Here is a 17,859-nt window from a genome sequence, read left to right on the forward strand (position 1 = left end):
TGGGTAGCTGTGGGAAGGGCTGGAAATCACCACATCTTGAGCCGATTTTCCGGTGACTTGGAGTGACCCAACTGGCTTATACAAGGGCAGCGTGAACCAACATCATCCCGAAGCCCCAAACTATTATTAAATTAAGAAATTGCTGCTAGGATCCAGAATTCCCCCCCCCCCTCATTTTTGGCTCTAATTCTAGCCTGTGAACGGTTGGGTCTTTGCATCTTCTGAAAATAGACAGATAATTGTCTTCCGCAGCTGCTCGGACGGCTCCGCCGACGCACTTGGAACGCAGGACCCTCCATGGCTGCCAAGATGGGCATCAGCTGGTTTTGTGGGTTTCCCATTCACAATCTGACCGTGCGCCGGGCAAAAGCAGGCTTGACCTCTTGCCAAGACATCTCGGCTCCCCAACAGTTCCTCCCTGGGGTCAAAGCACGGCCTCCAGCAGGCCTTTGCCAGCAGGTTTTTCCAGGCGGAATGGGAGGTTTTGCCTGGAACTCTTGGTGCTGCCTGTTTCTCCACCAGGGTTTCGCCTCTGCGTTATTATGCCTTAGCACTTTGGGCCACGGCCCCTCCATCCCAGTCCCTTCGACGTGGCCCATTTGTCGCAGTACAATTCGCATCAGGCTTTTGGGTGCACAGGACAGTTCAAAGCCAGCCAATCGGTGCAGGGGGCTCAGGGGCTTTGGGTGTAGATTGGGGGCTGCAGTTCAGAGGGAGGCTCGGTTAGTTTAGAGCTTTGAAATGTCCTGTGCGCCAGAAGCCGGACGCGAACTGTACTGCGACGAATGGGCCACGGCGAAGGGACTGGGACGGAGGGGCCCTGACCCCAAAGTACCGGGGCGTAATAACACAGAGGCGAAACCCTGGTGGAGAAACAGGCAGCGCCAAGAGTTCGAGGCGAAAAGTCCTGGACCCTTTTCCAGGGGCTCGAAGGACGGTGCTGACTCCATCAAGGAGACGGCTGCTTCAAAAAGCTTTTGGGGGGGGAATTTCATCGCCCAACTTAAACAGCAAGTGTGGCAGGCCACAACCAAGTGCCTTAACCACCTAGCAATCTACCACCGAGGAACTAAATACGGGGGAAGAAACATCCCGCAGCGCTCCATGTAAGAAGCCATTTGTCTGGAACGGTTTAGGGCCTTGATGGCGAGTCTATGGCACCCGTGGCAGAGGTGGGACGCAGCGCCCCCTCTGATGGCACACAAGCCATTACCGCAGTTCAGCTCTGCTACGCATTTTTTTTTATTTGCATTTATATCCCGCCCTTCTCCGAAGACTCAGGGCGGCTTACACTATGTCAAGCAATAGTCTTCATCCATTTGTATATTATATACAAAGTCAACTTTTATTGCCCCCAACAATCTGGGTCCTCATTTTACCTACCTTATAAAGGATGGAAGGCTGAGTCAACCTTGGGCCTGGTGGGGCTTGAATCTGCAGTAATTGCAAGCAGCTGTGTTAAAAACAGACTGTTTTAGCAGTCTGAGCCACCAGAGGCCCCTAGGCTGCCTCCTACCAGCCAGCAGGTTTTCAGGTCTCTGCTATGCATGCGCAGGAGGGTGGGATGTGTGCGGGGGGCATACACCAGAGGTGGGTTTCAGCAGGTTCTGTCCAGTTCTGTAGAACCGGTAGCGGAAATTTTGAGTAGTTCAGAGAACCGGTAGTAAAAATTTTGACTGGCCCCGCCCCCATCTATTCACTGCCTCCCAAGTCCCAGCTGATCGGGGGGGAAATGGGGATTTTGCAGTTGCCTTCCCCTGGAATGGGGTGGAAATGGAGATTTTACAGTATCCTTTCCCTGGAATGGGGTGGGAATGGAGATTTTGCAGTATCCTTCCCCTGGAATGGGGTGGGAATGGAGATTTTACAGTATCCTTCCCCTGGAATGGGGTGGGAATGATCCTTCCCCTGGAATGGGGAGGGAATGGAGATTTTGCAGTATCCTTCCCTGAATTCTGACTGGCCTCTCTCCCATCTAATCTCTGCCTCCCAAGTCCCAGTTGATCGGGAGGAAATGGAGATTTTGCAGTATCCTTCCCCTGGAATGGGGTGGGAATGGAGATTTTGCAGTATCCTTCCCCTGGTGTGGGGAGGGAATGGAGATTTTACAGTATCCTTCCCCTGCCACGCCCACCAAGCCATGCCATGCCCACCAAGGTACGCCCACAGATTTGGTAGTAAAAATTTTTGAAACCCACCACTGACACACACGCATGCATGGGGGGGTGGGGTACATGCGCAGAGACTGTGCACACATTATATTTTGAGAGTTCGGGCACGCCCGTGAGCATTCATGCGTATGTGGGCATTGGGCACTCGGTCCGGAAAAGGTTAGCCGTCACTGGTTTAGGGTTTCCTGCTTGAGCAGGGGGTTAGACTAGAAGGCCTCCGAGGTCCCTCCCAACTCTCTTATTCTGAGGCTGGAAAATATGTGACTTCTCTCATCCTCCCGTAGACCACAAGTGAATTTGTGCAAAGTGTCATTTTCTGCAAACAAAACTCGTCCCGAGCCTCACCTCACCTGCATGTCTTCCTCACATACCATCTGAGCCTCTGTGGCTCAGACTGCTAATGCAGTCTGTTATTAACAGCAGCTGCCTGCAATTACTGCAGGGTCTAGTCCCACCAGGCCCAAGGTTGACTCAGCCTTCCGTCCTTTATAAGGTAGGTAAAATGAGGACCCAGATTGTTGGGGGGGCAATAAGTTGACTTTGTATATAAATATACAGATAGGATGAAGACTATTGCTAACATAGTGTAAGCCGCCCTGAGTCTTCGGAGAAGGGCGGGATATAAATGCAAATAAAAAAAAACCCCAAAAAAACACAAAACCATGAGGTTCTTCTTCCTCAGCTTAAGACAGTCTTCTCTAAGCCCTCCATAAACAAACCGCCAGATCTGGACTTCAGGGCTGGGTTCCAGCAGGCAGAACCGCCATCCAAACAAGCTCAAGCAAAAACACACAAAAAATATAAAGATTAAGTGCTGTTAGAAATGCTAACAGCTTGTTCGGAACAGCAAATATTGATGGATTAATCTCCAATGTTTTTCCCATGTTCTCAGCTTTTGAAGGCGGGTTTCTGGCAGAGGCAACCCGAAGTCCTTTGTAAGGATGGACTGGAGAAAGTTTGAGGATAGAGATGGAGTCACTTAGGGCAGGGGTCTCCAATCTCGGCAACTTTAAGCCTGGAGGACTTCAACTCCCAGAATTCTGGGAGTTCAAGTCCTCCGGGTTTAAAGTTGCCAAGGTTGGAGACCCCTGGCTTAGGCTAATGGAACTTCAAGTTAATAACACTTGATTATAAATTATGGTTCCTGGGTGTAGTTCAAAGCAGGGCTCTCCAACCGTGGCAACTTTAAGACTTGTGGACTTCAACTCCCAGTATTCCTCAGCCAATTCTGGGAGTTGAAGTCCACAAGTCTTAAAGTTGCCAACGGTTGAGAGACCCCTGGTTTAAAGGGCTCCGTTCAACCCCGGAAAGTCTGATATGGTTTGGTCTCCAGGACGATCTTCTTGAAGAGAAACCAACCTGGCCATCCCAGAGACAGGGCTTGTGCTACTTCACTTCACATGGACTCCGAGAGCGTATGCACCAAGACAAATTCCTTGTGTGTCCAATCACACTTGGCCAAGAAAAAATTCTATTCTATTCTATTCGGTCATGGGAGATGCGCTGAAGTCTTGAGGAGAAGCCTGTCCATGAAACCCCCCCTGTGCTTTTGGAGCTACCCTACCTGGGAGTTTGATTTCCTTCTTCTGCAAGCAGGTCGAAACAGAGCTTTCTTTTTAAAAAAGAAAAGAAAAAGAAAAGTTTTTTATTTTCCCTAATAATTTCAGCAATTTAACCAGTGTACAGTACAATCATTTGTCAAACAATTAATCATCCCTTAAATTGTACTCAATTGGGCCTGCTCAGCCGCCCCTCCCTTCCTTAATCCTTTCTACCCTTCTCTACCTTCTTCTACTTTCCCCATCCCTCCTCCTCCTCCTCGCTTTCCTACTTCCTCTCCTCCTTCCCACTTCTCACTTCCATCCTTTCTTACCCTTTCACTTCCCCTCCTTCTTCTCCTCCTATCCCTTCTTTCCTACCTACCTACCTACCTACTTTCTTCCTTCTCTCTACTCCTCTCTCCCTACCCTTTCCCTTCTGGAGTGGTTGCTGAGCAGCCCCGACTTTACACCATTCCAACCTATTTAGTTCTTCAATTATTCCTGTACATTGGCAATCAATCAGTTTATAATCTTCCCCCTCCCCCCCCACTTTCCCCCTCCCACCTCCCTCCCAAGACTTCCCAGAACAGAATACAGGATATAATGTCTAACAAACATAATCTAAAATAAAACATAAAACATAATCCTCGATATGATTAAGGTGGGAAACAGAGCTTTCTTGAAGGCTGTTTCAGCTTAGAAGACCCGATCTGGTGAAGGTTCTTCTCACCCATCATTCTGACTTTCAGAAGATAATAACAGTATGGTGGTTGGTTTCCAATTATCACTTCTTGAAACGAGGGGGCTTTTTTCTGTGTTTAACCATAAGCGCTTCGGTGGTGGGTTGCTCCCGGTTTGGTCCGGTTCTTGCGAACCGGTTGTAATGGCGGTGGGAAGCTCTGCCCACCCACCCACCCGGACGTCATCATGGATAATCTGCGCATGTGCGGAAGCGAACCAATAGTAAAGTTAAGTGGAACCAACCCCTGGCTCTTTGCGCTTTTGGGGCCACCAAGAGCCTTGACTGCAGCACCATACGGCAGGGGTGAAATGCTTCTGAATCAGACCGGATTGCGCGATCCGGTAGCGATCGTGGCCAGTAGTTCGGCGATCCGGTAGAGATGGTGGAGCAAAGCTCTGCCCACCTGCCCAGGTATCATTACTTCCTGGTTTTAACCAGGAAGTAATGTGTTTTTTAATCTCCTACGCATATGCAGAAGGTTTTGTGCATGTGCAGAAGGTGTGCGCGTGTGTGTGTGACACGCACAGTGCGTGCACTTCCGAGCCGGTAAGGAAGGTAAGTAGATTTCACCCCTGCCATACGGTCCAACGTTTCTCAACCTTGGCAACTTTTGAGAGGTGTTGACTTCAACTCCCAGAATTCCAGCAGCCCATTAAAACAACCTCCCCTTCGCTGCTGAAGGGGGAAGGGCTGTGAATGTGGGAATGCTTCGGACAGTGCCGAAGTTTCTCCTTAGAGGGAAGCTGCCCCTTGCAGCCGCCTGGCACGGGAGAGAAGGCTGCTTCTTAAGGGCGGATGAAGGGCATGCCAAGAATGGATGATCTCCTGGCATGAATCCTGAGCGAAGGGAACCCTGGAGAGAAGATTTGGCAGGTGGCTGCTGTCTTCCACTCCACCCCTGCTCACCACCTCTCTTCTCTTCCCCCTTTCCACCCTCGTTTTTGGAAAAGTCCACCCTTTCTGCAAACCCGTTAAGCCTTTCTGGCTTAACAAACCTCCCCCCCTCCATGCTCCCCAAGCCAAATGAAATTTTGAGTACAGCCCTCCCCCGCCAAGGAAGGTTGCTTGAAGTAGCCCATTTTTTTTCCCCCGCTTCCCATCCTTGGGGCCAAGGGTTAGACTTGTCTCCGCACGGACCATTTTTATTTTTTAAACCAACCTGCTCCTGCGCAGAGTTTTGTCACCATCTTCGCAGCGCCCCTTTTGTTTCGTATTTTTTTTCTTTTCAAAACAAACCCAGAGCAGTGATTTAAATCCAAATTTCTTTACTACCGGTTCTGTGGGTGTGGCTTGGTGTGTGTGGCTTAGTGGGCATGGCAGGGGAAGAATACTGCAAAATCTCCATTCCTTCCCCAGTCCAGGGGAAAGGTACTGCAAAATCTCCATTCCCTCCCCACTCCATGGGAAGGATACTGCAAAATCCCCATTCCCATCCCATTCCACGGGAAGGATACTGCAAAATCTCCATTCCCTCCCCACTCCTGGGGAAGGATACTGCAAAATCTCCATTCCCTCCCTACTCGAGGGGAAGGATATTGCAAAATCTCCATTCCTTCCCCAGTCCAGGGGAAAGATACTGCAAAATCTCCATTCCCTCCCCACTCCTGGGGGAAGGATACTGCAAAATCTCCATTCCCTCCCTACTCGAGGGGAAGGATATTGCAAAATCTCCATTCCCACCCCATTCCATGGGAAGGATACTGCAAAATCTCCATTCCTTCCCCAGTCCAGGGGAAAGATACTGCAAAATCTCCATTCTCTCCCCACTCCATGGGAAGGATACTGCAAAATCCCCATTCCCATCCCATTCCACGGGAAGGATACTGCAAAATCTCCATTCCCTCCCCACTCCTGGGGAAGGATACTGCAAAATCTCCATTCCCTCCCTACTCGAGGGGAAGGATATTGCAAAATCTCCATTCCCACGACATTCCAGGGGAAGGATACTGCAAAATTCCCACCCCACTCCAGAGGAAAGATACTACAAAACCTCCATTCCCTCCCCATTCTGGGGCCAGCCAGAGGTGATATTTGCCGGTTCTCTGAACTGCTCAAAATTTCCGCTACCGGTTGCCCAGAACCTGTCAGAACCTGCTGGATTTCAACCCTGCCCCAGAGGTTAGGGGCTCCCCCCCCTCTCCTTTTTCCTGTTTCTCTGGGTCCTTTCCCCAAAAAAAAGGGAACCCTGCAAAAAAAACCAAAAACCCCAGGAACTGGCTAGCAGGCACAGAAACCAGAATTAAGAGATGGAAAAGGGAAGAAAAGTGCGAGTGATTGCACAAACACACATGCACGCACACAGAAAGACTCACCCATTCCTGTATCTCATGCAGAACTCTAAATGCATTCCCTGTGGTGCCGTCCCTCCCTCTCCCCCCACCACTATACCCACAGCCAGAAAACGAGCCAGCGCAACCCTATTGGACACTTACCAAAAATGTGCTTGGCTATTTTGTAAAAAAATAAATAAATGTGAACAGCCCCAGTGTGGAAGGATTTGGACTTTGAATTAGAACAAGGAGGAATGAATAGTGGATAAGGGAACAGGAGGGGCAGCTGGAAGCTCTGGGTTTTGCATGCACAATTAGAAGGCCATTTCCCCCCCTCCCCACACAGATACACACACACACACACCAGAAAATGTCCTTGCTTCTTTGTGGCCCAGAAAGGATCCCAAGTAGTTTAGGACAAGGGTCTCCAACCTTGGCAACTTTAAGACTTGTGGACTTCAGCTCCCAGAGTTCAACTCCCAGAGAATTCTGGGAGTTGAAGTCCACAAGTCTTAAAGTTGCCAAGGTTGGAAACCCCTGGTTTAGGATTTTGGCTTCCCTCGAACAGCCTGAGCAACTCAGGGGCTGCCCCAAAGAAGAGGGAGTCAAGCTATTCTCCAAAGCACCTGAGGGTAGAACAAGAAGCAATGGGTGGAAACTAATTGAGGAGAGAAGCAACCTGGAACTAAGGAGAAATTTCCTGACAGTTGGAACAATTAATCAGTGGAACGACTTGCCTGCAGGAGTTGTGAATGCCCCAACACTGGAAATTTTTAAGAAGATGTTGGATAACCATCTGTCTGAGATGGTCTCCAACCATGGTCCCTTTAAGACTTGTGGACTTCAACTCCCAGAGTCCCTGAGCCAGCAAAGCTGGGAGTTGAAGTCCACAAGTCTTAAAGGGACCAAGGTTGGAGACCCCTGGTTTGGAGAATAGTTTGACCCCCTCTTCTTTGGGGCAGCCCCTCAAATACTGGAAGACCGCTGCCACTTGTCCCTCCCATCTTAGTCCGAGGGTCATCAGTAAAGAATTCAGCACCTGTTTCAGCCCCCTCCCCCTTGATTGCACTAACTTGGGCAGCTATTTGGGGGTCAAGAACTGTCTCCTCTCAAGGCAGTCAAGACCCCTCCCCCTCCCCTCCCCTGCCAGCCTGCAGGAAAGCTCCCCCCCACTCGCCAAGGAGAGCTGGCAGCTGATGCTGGCTCCCTTCCAAGCAGGATGGGAAAAAGTAGGGGGGTTGGAGGGCCGGGAGAGGAGAATACATTTGGAGCAGCATTGTCTGATTTCCAAAGGTCCTGCCACAGGACTCCCATGGGGATGGGGGAGGGAAGGACCTGGTTTCCATGGCTACTGCTAATGATGTCATTCTTATAAGGCAGCCAGGGACCCCTCCATGCTCCAGGCCAGCTGGGGGATGGGTGGGTTGGTGTTTTTTTTTGCATGGGGTGGGGGGAAAGCAGTGGAAGTAGATAACCCTCCCCCTCCCGGGGCCAGTCTGGTAAACTCTGCAGCTCGGATCCTGCAGGGGGTTTTGCAATCCGTGGACCGTGGACCATTTTGCAAAAGTTGCACGAGACCCTGGTTGCTCCCAGGAGTGGGTGAGTCCCCTCCCCCACCCCCAAATCTCAGGCCTCCTCAATTCTCAGCTTGGTTGCCCCAGCTTGGGAAAAGCACTTTCCACAGCCCTGCAGCCAGGAAAGGAGGCAATCTTTTCAAACAGTTAGCGGGATTCATCCAGCAGGCATTGGGTGCAAATTCTGCCTTTGCTATTAATGATCCCCCAGAGGCTGCAGATGGGTCGGGCTCTGCAGCTTGAGCAGGAAACCGGAGGCTGCCCTTGAACCCAGGACCTCGGGACCCCTTGCCCTGTGGGGATGGTACTGGAGCCCTGCCTTGGCATGCAGAGAGTGGCAAACCGGGTGAGATTAATGAATAATTCAGGCCAATAGATATCTGGCTTCCTTTCCTGGGTGGGGCGAGGAGGGGGGGGAGAGGATGGCATTCCCCCCCCACCCCCATTCCGGGTGATTGTGGGCACGTACCCGCCGGTCTCCTTGGGAGCCGTTGCCATGCCAACGCATGTGCTCGGCTGATTGTCACTTGCTGAAAGTTTGATTTTGCAGCAGCAGCTGGAGAAGCCCGAAAGCCATTTGAGTCATATTTGGTGCCCACCGTTGGCAAAGGGAACGGGCACATCAGCCCACCCTGGCCTGGCCTTTAGAGGCAGTCACTTTACACCCACACACCCACACCCACACCCACCCACCCACACACACACACACACACACACACACACACACACAGAGGTTAAGGGGGTTTCCTTACATGGGAACTGTTGGGGTGCCCAGAAACTGTGCCAAACGAGGGACTCCTCCAAACTCTTGGGACCCAAATTCCCCAGAATTTCACCATCTTTTGCCATCGGTCCAAGTGGCGCATCTGAACTTTTGACAGCTGCCCATCCTGATGCAGCCAATGACCCATTGGCCAGCTTGAGAAGGCCGGCCCAGCTGTTGCGATGCCCAGCAGGGCAGCTGCATCTGGACAAAAGGGGGAAAGGTCACCTCTAGACAAATTCACACATTTTGCCAATTTGCAAGACCCTCCCCAGCTGGCCCTAGCTTGCAGCTCAAGTGTGTCTTTCCTGTTCAGGGATTATAATTCAGGTGTGTGTGTGAATAGAATAGAATTTTTCTTTTATTGGCCAAGTGTGATTGGACACACAAGGAATTTGTCCTGGTGCATAAGCTCTCAGTGTACATAAAAGATACCTTCATCAAGAATCATAAGGTATAACACTTAATGATAGTGTGTGTGTGTGTGTGTACGCACTGCTTTACCTATCATACAAAACCACAACCCAGAGCCTCCTCAAAATAGGTGACGCGGTGGCTCAGGGGATAGGACGTTGAGCTTGTCGATCTAAAGGTCGGCATCTCAGTGGTTCGAATCCCTAGTGCTTCCATGTAACAGGGTGAGCTCCCGTTGCTTGTCCCAGCTTCTGCCAACCTAGCAGTTTGAAAGCACGTAAAAAATGCAAGTAGAAAAAATAGGGACCACCTTTGGTGGGAAGGTAACAGTGTTCCGTGCGCCTTTGGCGTTGAGTCATGCCGGCCACATGACCACGGAGACGTCTTCAGACAGCGCTGGCTCTTTGGCTTTGAAAGGGAGATGAGCACCGCCCCCTAGAGTTGGGAACGACTAGCACGTATGTGCGAGGGGAACCTTTACTTTTCCCTTATTATAGGTTTGGAGGAAGTCAGATGCCATTCTTGGGTGTTTATTTTTTTCCTTTTCTTCTCTCTTTCCGTCCTTCTAGTTCTCTCTCTCTTTCCTCTTTCTCCTTTTTCTCCCCACCCTTCTTATTTTATATGTTAGTTCTTACAGGCAGTTTTTTTTTGTTTTTTGCAAAATTTAAGAAAACGGTTAGGAAGAACAGAGCAAAACTGGCACAGCCAGGCAATGACTTCATGCAGTGTGAGAACGCAGCCATTGGTTGTCGCTAAGCTTCCTTTCCACACTCGGCCTATTTCTACACTTGTGTGTGTGTGTGTGTGTGTGTGTGTGTGTCTAAGAGCCACTCTTGATTGCTGGCGACGACCTGAACTGAGTTCCTGCATTTTTGGAAGTTTTTGCCTTTTGCCAACGAACAGCTGGCTGGGTGCCTAAGGGAGGATTAAAACTCACAAGGTTTCTGCTTTCCAGCCTCGACTTTCACCCCGAGTGTGTTTCCACTGTGCCAGCTTTTAAAGATGGGCTGAGCCCCCAGAATCCCCCGTTTTATATAACCTCTTTATCACAAAAGCCTGGGCAATCCGCCGCTGTGCATTTTTTAAAAAACACGGAGTGAAAATGGTTATTAAGACACGTTGCTTTGCTGAACGGTGCTATCCAGGGCAGTTGCTTTTTCAACTTTGAGCAACTTTTAAGAGGGTGGGACTTCAACTCCCAGAATTCCCCAGCCGTAGCTGGCTGGGGAATCCTGGGAGTTGGAAGCCCCAGCCCTCTTAAAAGTTGAAAAATACTCTTGGTCATTTAATCTATTTCGTAATACAGAAGGGAGAGACGTTTTTCCCAACTGCAGTGAAATGCCACTAAATACAACTTAAAAGGCCTTTTCGGAGGAGGCAGCTCAGCATCTTAACCAGTGGTGAAATCCAATTTTTTTTTTACTACTGGTTGTGTGGGCGTGGCTTAGTGAGTGCGGTGTGGCTTGGTGGGCGTGGCAGGGGAAGGGTACTGCAAAATCCCCATTCCCTCCCCATTCCAGGGGAAGGATACTGCAAAATCTCCATTCCCTCCCCACTCCAGGGGAAGGATACTGCAAAATCTCCATTCCCTCCCCACTCCAGGGGAAGGATACTGCAAATTCCCACCCCACTCCTGGGGGAAGGATATTGCAAAATCTCCATTCCCTCCCCACTCCAGGGAAAGGATACTGCAAATTCCCACCCCACTCCAGCGGGAAGGATATTGCAAAATCCCCATTCCCTCCCCACTCTGGGGCCAGCCAGAGGTGGTATTTGGCGGTTCTCCAAACTACTTAAAATTTCTGCTGCTGGTTCTCCGAAATGCTCAAAATTTCCGCCACCGGTTCTCCAGAACCTGCTGGATTTCACCCCTGATCTTAACCCGATTTGCCACCTCAAAACACCCAGCAGGTTGAATTTCTACCCTCAAGGAAGAGAGAGAGAAAAAACGAAAAATCCCAGCGTAATTTCCCATGGCACCGTGCAAAGTGACTTGTTTGCGTTCGGGATTACTCATACCACACAATAATCCTGAGGGTAGAAATCAAACTTGACAAGGGATTAAGCTGCACAGGGAAGCCACCCGTTTTTGGCCTGGAGGAAGGCTGCAATCTGCTTATTGGCAGCCTGTAGTATCAAAGGGGGAAGAATGAAGGAGGTGGGAGTTTAAGGCTACCTGCATTTTTGGAGCGATAGGCGAGATCTGCCCCAGAAATGTGTGGTTTCTGCTAAAAAAATAATAATAATGAATTGCTATTGCACAAGACATTTATAAGGGTTGTGGTCCGCCAGCAGCCTGCAGAGCTGGTAATGGAGTCAGAAAGCAATGAGGCTGAGGAAGAGCGTGGGCCAGTCCTGAAGGCTGTGGAAGGCCCAGATGAGGGCTCTGCGTCAGAGGCAGAGATGGTGCCAGGGCCGTTGGGGAGCGATGTGCAGACTCCAGAGCCTCCAGAGGCTGATAGTAGTGAGGCAGAGGAACAGGAGGCGTCTGTTCCTAATGCACGCATGAGAAGAGCTGCCAGAAGGCAAGAGCAGCTCAAGCACAGAGGACGACTCGGGAGTAAGGCCGAGAGATGATTGGCCCCTCCAATAAGGCTTAAAAGACCAGCAACGGTGTTTGGGCTCTTTGCCAGCAAACAACCTTGATAGCTTTGTCTTGCTGCATTTGTTTTGTATCGGTGTCTTCTCAATTTTTGTCAAGAAAGGCCTTTGCCTAATTGGACCAAGATTGGTGATAGGACTGAGGAATTGTGTTGGGAGGAATTCGCTTTAATTTAGTTGAACTATGCTGAGCATGAGTTAATTCTCAGCTGCTCTAATAAAGTTTGTTTGTTTTTACACTGACTGAGTTTCCTAGTTCGTACTTGGGCCTGGGTCACAACAATAAGTCAGAGAGAATAGGACAAGAAAAATCCTGCTGAGGATGTTACGTAGTCTGGTAAAGAAATGTTCAGAAACTAAATAGGAACAAGCCCAGGAGATCAAACCCAAACTGCCAAAATAATATATTATTTTCTAACTTTACGATTCCTTCCTAGTCTGCATAGGTCGAACTACACCAAAACTCCAAGCTTTGAAGAACTAGAGCAGCCCTCAGGACAGCAAACTTGGGAAGGAGAACTTAAGAAGAATAGGAGGGATACAGTGTACAGGTAGTCCTCGTTTAGTGACCACAATTTAAAACAGGCAACTTGGATGTGAAACCCAAGTGGCTGCTAAGGGAACCAGCAATTGTGCTGACGGTATTCAACATTCCTGCAAAGACTGTGAATGGACAGACTGGTTGCTGATTCTGTAAACCGCTTAGAAAGGGCTATAAAAGTATTATGAAGCGGTATGTAAAGTCTAAGCACTATTGCTATCTAACATCCTAATATGTAACAGCCAACCAAGAGTCCTGGTGGCGCAGCGGTTAGAATGCAGTATTGCAGGCTAACTGCTGACCGCCAGGAGTTCGATCTTGACCGACTTAAGGTTGACTCAGCCTTCCATCCTTCCAAGGTGGGTAAAATGAGGCCTCTGGTGGCTCAACAGGCTAAGTAATCTGTTATTAACATAGCTGCTTGCAATTACTGCAAGTTCAAGTCCCACCAGGCCCAAGGTTGACTCAGCCTTCCATCCTTTATAAGGTAGGTAAAATGAGGACCCAGATTGTTGGGGGCAATAAAAGTTGACTTTGTATATAATATACAAATGGATGAAGACTATTGCTTAACACAATGTAAGCCGCCCTGAGTCTTTGGAGAAGGGCGGGCTATAAATTCAAATTAAAAAAAAATGAGGATGCATTTGAAGATGCCGACTCTGTAAACCGCTTTGAGGGTTGTAAAAGGACAGTGAAGCGGCATATAAATCTAAGTGCTATTGCGTCCCAAGTCAGAATCTTAATCCACCACAACAATGGGCCTTCCCAGATGTCCTGGGAGCTACCTGGGATCAAGGTGGGGACCTGTTGTTTCTGCTGCTGGACCTTTTATTTATAACTACGCCCGCTTTTGTGAGCAGCTTCCTGAAGATCCGTAAGAGAGAGGCTGCCGATGACCAAAAACAGGAGCTGATGTCATACAGCTCACAAATATATATATTTTTTAAAAAACGGAAGGTCCAAGTTCTTTATTCTGCATTAATACATTGCAATTGCTTTGACAGAATCCGGCATGTAAATACTACAGAGGGAGCTCCCCCCCACATCCCAAAAGAGGCGTTTGCAACCTTAGTGCAGGTTTCCCCAAGCGAAGGCTAAATCCTTTTAACTCTTTTTTTTTTGTTTCCTTAAAAAATACATTAAAGAACGTACCACACACATATTGCACTTGTCTCCAGAGTAAAAGATTGTGGGAAACAACCCTCCCCCCCAAAAAAAAACGACGTCTCACCAAAGTCTCTTCAAAGGGACCTGCGTTTTCAACGGATAAAGCTAGTCGTTTCCTAAAAACCAAAAAAACAGTAGCGTTCACAAAACCCTTCCGAAAGGACCCGCACAGTAGATTGGACGAAAAGCGGCTACGCTTTAAACGAGCTGGAACACGGGAGGAAGAAGAGGTGGTGGTCTTGCAGGTAGGACGAGCCCGGCTGGGTAAAATGCACGTTTCCTGGATCGCGGTTGTCGGAAAGCCACCAATAGGGCCAGAAACATGAGCGTTGGTTTAAAGCAGAGGGAAGAGATGGAGGGGACCGTTCGAACTAGTTTTACATTCAGAGGCTCGGTCCCAACGTGGGGAGCGGGGGAGAGGGAAGGGGAGAAAAAGCATTTCCCAACAAGGCTGGGGTCACTCGGGGGCCCCCCTCCCCAATCTGCACCAGATGGGCCCTTGGAAGAACAGTTGGGAGCCCCAGACCAGCTCGGTTGCCTCGCCTTCAGTAAACCTGGCGTCCCCTCCGAGTCCTCGTGGAATAGATCTCTAGCCAAGAGATACCTGCTCACAGGTTTGCTACCTGTGCAGTTTAGAGAGGGAACGGGAGGTGGGGGGTTTTGCACAAAATCAACAGCCTTCTGCCCCTGCCTGGGTAATCGGGATGCTACAAGAAAAGCGTCTTTACTCCTTAGGTGGGTTGGCAACGGAGCCGCCCAGTGGGCTTCCTACTCGCTCAATCAGGTCTGCTGTGAGGGGACAGGTTGTGTGGGTGGGTGGGTGGGGGTCTTCCTCCAGGGTTCAAAGAGGGAAGGAAGGGCTCACCTGGGCTTCATTCCTCCCCCCATCCTTCTCCACCTGAGGTCCCCAATATGGCCGATGGATTTCCTTAGGCTGGGGCGATCTCTTCCCGCTCACGAAAGCTGAACAAGGGTTGACCCCCATGGAAGGAGGCGGACAAAAGGTTTCCATGCCCCATTGGGTGTGAAACGTCTGCGGGGTGGATGGGGGGAAAGCACCCTCCGAAGCCACCAGGCCAGCACCATGGGAACACGGATTCCTTCTCCCAGGGGTTGGAGCCGAGGGGGAAGGGAAGCAACAGCGCCATTAAGATGGGCCTTCTGCCCCTCCTGGGGGATGTCCTTCCCATTTCCAGCTGTTCCCCTCCTGCTTCCCAAGGAGATCCGGTGGGCGGTGCACCGGTTTCTTCTTGCGAATTTTGGGGAGCCAACGATTGGAGGACATCGTTATGGGGGCAACCTGTTTCTCTTCTTTCAAACTGGCCCAAACTTTTCAAACAGAGTAGAAGACATCTAGGGCAGGGGTCTCCAACCTTGGTCCCTTTAAGACTTGTGGACTTCAACTCCCAGAGTCCCTCAGCCAGCAAACCTGGCTGAGGAACTCTGGGAGTTGAAGTCCACAAGTCTTAAAGGGACCAAGGTTGGAGACCCCTGATCTAGGGTATTTGGGGCTGAAGGCTTCTTCCCCAAATCTTATTGCAGTTACCCTACAGCTGGGTTTTTCCAACCTTGGCCGTTTAAAGACGGGTGGACTTCAACTCCCAGAATTCTCTAGCTTGCTGGCTAAGGGGAGGGGTGGGGAGTTCTGGGAGTTGAAGTCCACCCATCTTAAAACGGCCAAGATTTGAGAAATGCCAGCAGATCCCTGGAGCAAAAACCAGAGGCCTTCCCTTGGCTTTCTACCAGGCTAAATTTGCTGAGTGAGCCTCTTTCTTTTTGTGCTTAAAAAAACTTGGGAGGTTGTGCTTCAATTTTTACCCAGTTCCAACAGAAGGCTTCCAACCGGTCTCAAATGCTAAGCCAACCCCCACCTCCCCACCCCGCCGCCCACTCCTCTTGAAATAAATTCGTCGTCTATTTGTGTCTTTCCTAGAGAGGTTGATGCTTTTAGAGCGAACACCTGTTGAAGTGATGAACAAGTCAATGGTTGCCGATCCTAAATATTGCTGTAATACTTCTTTTTTTTTCCCCAAGGAAAATTAAAATCAGGTCTAGAGATGAGCGAGTCGGAAAGAATTATGGGGGGGGGGTGTTAAAGAAAGACGAAACCCGCATTCCACATGGTGGAACCCGGTCTCTGAAGGGACTTTGGTGTCAGCCTAGACAAGAGATGGGGGTGGTTTAAAAAAATAATAATAATAATTCAGAATTTTTAAAAAAAGAGAAAGGAAGGGTCTTAGAAAGAACCGAAAAAAAGGCACGGCACTATCACGTCACATGGGTTTTCTGGTAAGCTTATTCTGCTTTGTCCTTAAAACACTACACCCCTAAATAGTTGCCCAAATATGCAAAGCCTAAGAACAACCATCAACGCACACTCTTGAAGTCCCAAGTAGATTTGCTTCCTCTAAAAAAAGAAAGAAAGAAAGAAACAAAAAATAGCTACAAAGGGCAGCTCAGAACAATTTGTCCAGTGATCAAGTTCTTCCCAAGGTTGCCTTGATGCTGCTTTAGCGTCAAGACTCCCGGATCTCCTTCCCTGCTGGTCGGTCGCTGGAGGACCTCAACAATCCCACCATGTTGACTCCCAAGATGGACCGAGGGATGCTTTCGCCGACAATTCAGGGAGTTCTCGAGATATGCAAAGGTTCGGAGTTCCCTGCGAGTCATCCGGTCAACAAAACAGAGTTCCTGCAAGTCCTTTGAAGAACGTCTACACAGGGGCAGGAGGGAACTACGGCCCTTTTAGGACTTGTGGACTTCAACTCCCGGAATTCTCAGGAATTCTGGGAGTTGTGAAGTCCATAAATCCGAAGAGGGCCATGGTTTCCCGCCTCTGACCTACAGCCTAGCCTAGCTGAGCAGACCAGTTCTCAAGCCCTCGGGCGTCCTACATTCCTGACTGGCTTCCGGTGTCGACGACCTCTCGGCCAGATTCCGATGAAAATAATAATAATGTATTGCTTTTATTGCCAAGTATGATGTAGAGCAAATCCACTCCTTTTCCTGAATTCTGCCAGGTTCCCCTCTGACAAGAGGGTTGAGCGGTGAGCAGGACACCCCAGATGTCTGGAAGGACCCCCGCCTTCTGCCTTCTCAGAAGTGGGTCTTCCTCCTTTCCCTTCAGAGTGGTCCTTTGCTCTGTGGGAAGGTGCGGGGCCTTCCTTCAGCCCTTCCAGCCGCCCGCCCCCCTCGAAAGGGAGCCCTGGCTCTTCTCCGCTAGTACCAGTTCAGAGAGTTTGGCTCTTCATCCGTGAAGCTCGAAAGGTTTGGAGAAGCAGCCATGGGAGCCCAGAAGGGAAATCCGCAGCCACGGTACGACTTCGACTTCAACCCGCGTTCTCCTTCTCCAAGAAAGCTGCTAGTTCACCAAGACGTAGCCTCCGTGTTGGGGATCGACCGTCTCCATCATTTCACAATCCAAGAGGCCCGGCAACTGGGCAAGGTTTAAGGTGTCATAGCTGGACTGAGAGCCAGGAGGTTCCGAGCCCCTCTGGACATTGGTCATGGCTACGCCGCTCTGCTGGGTGGGCTCCAGGGGATACACAGGCTGGCCGGCATAGTCTAGGTCGGGCGAGAGGCCAAGCGGCCCTTCGCAAGTCTGGTAGGGGTACTGCTGCTGCTGCTGGGATGGAACTTGGGGAGAGCTGTGGAGGGCAGGGGGAGGCGGCTGGCCAAGCTGCAGCTTCTGATAATGGCTGAGGAAAGGGTCGTATTGCATGTCTTCAGCAGACGGCGGCTCCATGACGGGGCTCAAGGGCTGCACCAGGCTGAATTGGGAAGGAGGGGGAGGAGGAGGAGGAGGGGGAGGAGGAGGGGGCTCCTCGTGGCAAGGGAGGGGCAGCTGGCTGGATCGGGAGTAGGCGCCCTCAGCGATCTGCATCTGGTTGAAGTAGGTCTGCAGCTGAGATTGCTTCTGGAGGAAGAGGTGCTTCTGATACAACCTAAACCGAGAGGTGGAGAAGAGCGAGTTAAGTCTCCAGGGATCTCCAACCTTGGCAGCTTTTCAGACTCGTGGACTTCAACTCCCAGAATTCTCCAGCTCAGATTGGCAAGAGGATTCTGTTAACTT

General features: G+C 50.1%; 1 protein-coding gene across 1 annotated transcript in view; it reads right to left on the reverse strand.

Annotated features, from left to right (window-relative positions):
* Positions 1–13,573: 13,573 nt before the first annotated feature.
* The window catches only part of SIK2 (salt inducible kinase 2), a 64,089-nt gene continuing 59,803 nt past the window's right edge, over positions 13,574–17,859 (reverse strand). Inside the window, exon 15 of the mRNA XM_058194357.1 lies at positions 13,574–17,731. Within this exon, the coding sequence (XP_058050340.1) occupies positions 17,149–17,731 (583 nt within the window). The 3' untranslated portion in view covers positions 13,574–17,148. The remainder of the gene's footprint in view (positions 17,732–17,859) is intronic.

The sequence above is a fragment of the Ahaetulla prasina genome, chromosome 9 (assembly GCF_028640845.1).
Source record: "Ahaetulla prasina isolate Xishuangbanna chromosome 9, ASM2864084v1, whole genome shotgun sequence".
Classification (NCBI taxonomy): Eukaryota; Metazoa; Chordata; class Lepidosauria; order Squamata; family Colubridae; genus Ahaetulla; species Ahaetulla prasina.